The sequence below is a fragment of the Quercus lobata genome, chromosome 1, assembly GCF_001633185.2.
Source record: "Quercus lobata isolate SW786 chromosome 1, ValleyOak3.0 Primary Assembly, whole genome shotgun sequence".
Lineage (NCBI taxonomy): Eukaryota > Viridiplantae > Streptophyta > Magnoliopsida > Fagales > Fagaceae > Quercus > Quercus lobata.
This window is the reverse complement of record NC_044904.1, coordinates 52,677,737-52,679,823: the sequence shown is the minus strand read 5'-3', so window position 1 is coordinate 52,679,823 and position 2,087 is coordinate 52,677,737. Positions and strand designations below refer to the sequence as shown.

Genomic DNA, 2,087 nt, shown 5'->3' with positions numbered 1-2,087 from the left:
TGGTGATGTAGGTGGTTTAGGTGGTGATGCAGTAAGGGTTGAAATAGATTTGGATAGTGATTATGATGAAGATGATGAGAATGATGATGAAGAAGATGTTGAGGATGCTGAGATTGATGCAAGAGATGAAGAACAGAATGTTGAAGGAGATGATGATGATGATTGGCTAAATGAAGGCCTAGAGGGGGATGACTTTGGTGATGATATATTTGCTGCTCAAAACTCAGCTCCATAAGGTTTTGCTCCTAATACAGCCCTAGAATCAAGCAATGCACCCCACACAACCCCAGAATCAAGCAATGCATTCCATGCAAACCCTGAGTGGGCTGAGCCAGCCCTTGTGGATGACCTGGTAAGCATGGATGGGTCTGATGATGAGCAGGTACCTAAGCAAGTAGAGTTTAATGCTAAGAGTGACATGAGAAATTTTGTACTGAAGGAGATGAAGTTCCCTAATGCAAAGGTGTTCAGAGCTACTTTGAGGGAGTATGCAATCAAAAAACCTATTGACATCAAATTCAAGCTTAATGAGAGGACCAAGATATCAGTTCACTGCAAGAATGGGTGTGGGTGGAGATGTTATGTATCTCAAATAAGTGGAGAGCTAACATTTCAAATTAAGACCTTGACTGATGACTGTACTTGCCCCAAGTCTTTTAAAAATAGCCAAGCAACATCAGCTTATGTTGCTAAGAGGTTCATTGAGGATTTTAGCAAAAATCCAAATTGGGAGGTGAGTGGTGTACACAGCCATGTAATGCAAAATTTATCTGTTGACCTAAGTGTAAACCAAGTGTATAGGTCAAAGAGAAAGGCAAAGGATTTGATAAATGGAGATGAGCAACTGCAATATGGTGTCCTTAAGGACTATGCACAAAAGATAACCACTGTGACAAGGGGAATAGGGTTATATTGCAGACAGAAATGGCTGATGAGACTTCCCAACCAAAATTTAAGAGGATATATGTTAGGTTCAATGCTCAGAAGGTAGGATTTTTAGGTGGATGCAGGCCATTTATAGGTTTAGATGGTTGTCACATAAAGCACAGATTTGGTGGCCAAATCTGTGGCCAAATCTTATCTGTCACTGCTAAGGATGCAAATGACAACATTTTTCCAGTAGCCATGACTGTTGTGGAACAAGAAACCAGGGAGTCTTAGATATGGTTTTTGGAAATTTTTGCTGATGATATAGGGAGGCCAAAGGAGCTTCAGTTGGTCTTCATTTCTGATAGGCAAAAGGTATGCAAGTTTTGTTTTGTTCAGTTACACTTGAATAGTTTACTTTGTTTGCTGAACTAACTTGTTTTGTTTGTTTGTTTGCTTATTTGTAGGGGCTTATACCTGCAATAGAGACACTATTCCCTACTGTGGAGCATAGATACTGTGTGAAACACATCTACAACAATTTCAAAGTTGATCACAAGGGATTGGAGCTGAAGGATGCATTGTGGAGGTGTGCTACTGCCACAACAGTAAGGGAGTTTGAGAGATGCATGCAGTACATAAGGGATTTGGATGAAAAGGCATATGAGTATCTTGCAAACATTGCACCTGCACAGTGGACAAGGTCACACTTCACTCCTAGGGCCTTAACAGATTGTTTGGTAAATAATTTGAGTGAGTCTTTTAATGCAATGATATTGAAGTCTAGGGACAAGCCTATCTTAGCAATGTTGGAGTGCATTAGGGTTAGACTTATGACTAGGCTTTACACAAAAAGGGAAGGGATACAGAAGTATGTTGGAAAGTTGTGTCCAAGCATACATAATAGGTTGGAGAAATTGAAGGTTGAAAGTAAGCCATTTAGTGCTACCCCAGCTGGCAGTTTCCTTTATGAGGTAGGCAGTCAGTATGAGAGGCATGTAGTTGATTTGGTGAAGAAGACATACAGTTGTAGGTCTTGGGATTTAAATGGTATTTCCTGCAAACATGCCATAACAGCCATTTATACAAACATTGAGACACCAGAAGACTATACCCACCCATGCTACTTCAAAGAAACTTACATGGAGATATGCAAGGAGGTACTTCCTCCCATGCTTGGCCAGTCAGAAAGGGCTGAGACTGGACAACTGCTCCCTTAG

At 40.7% G+C, this 2,087-nt stretch overlaps 1 protein-coding gene across 1 annotated transcript; it reads left to right on the top strand.

The window, feature by feature from the left end:
* The first annotated feature begins 358 nt into the window (after positions 1-358).
* Positions 359-2,087, top strand: LOC115955465. Its single transcript, XM_031073592.1, has 3 exons — positions 359-971; positions 1,196-1,242; positions 1,335-2,087. Exons 1-3 carry the CDS (start codon positions 359-361, stop codon positions 2,085-2,087), a joined length of 1,413 nt encoding a protein of 470 aa, XP_030929452.1.

Bases quoted from the DNA above. Each gene is read 5' to 3' on its own strand.
- LOC115955465 (XM_031073592.1), top strand. From the start codon at position 359: ATGGATGGGTCTGATGATGAGCAGGTACCTAAGCAAGTAGAGTTTAAT. The intron at 972-1,195 runs GTTCAATGCTCA...CTGATGATATAG, and splicing joins TTTAAGAGGATATATGTTAG to GGAGGCCAAAGGAGCTTCAG. The intron at 1,243-1,334 runs GTATGCAAGTTT...GCTTATTTGTAG, and splicing joins TCATTTCTGATAGGCAAAAG to GGGCTTATACCTGCAATAGA.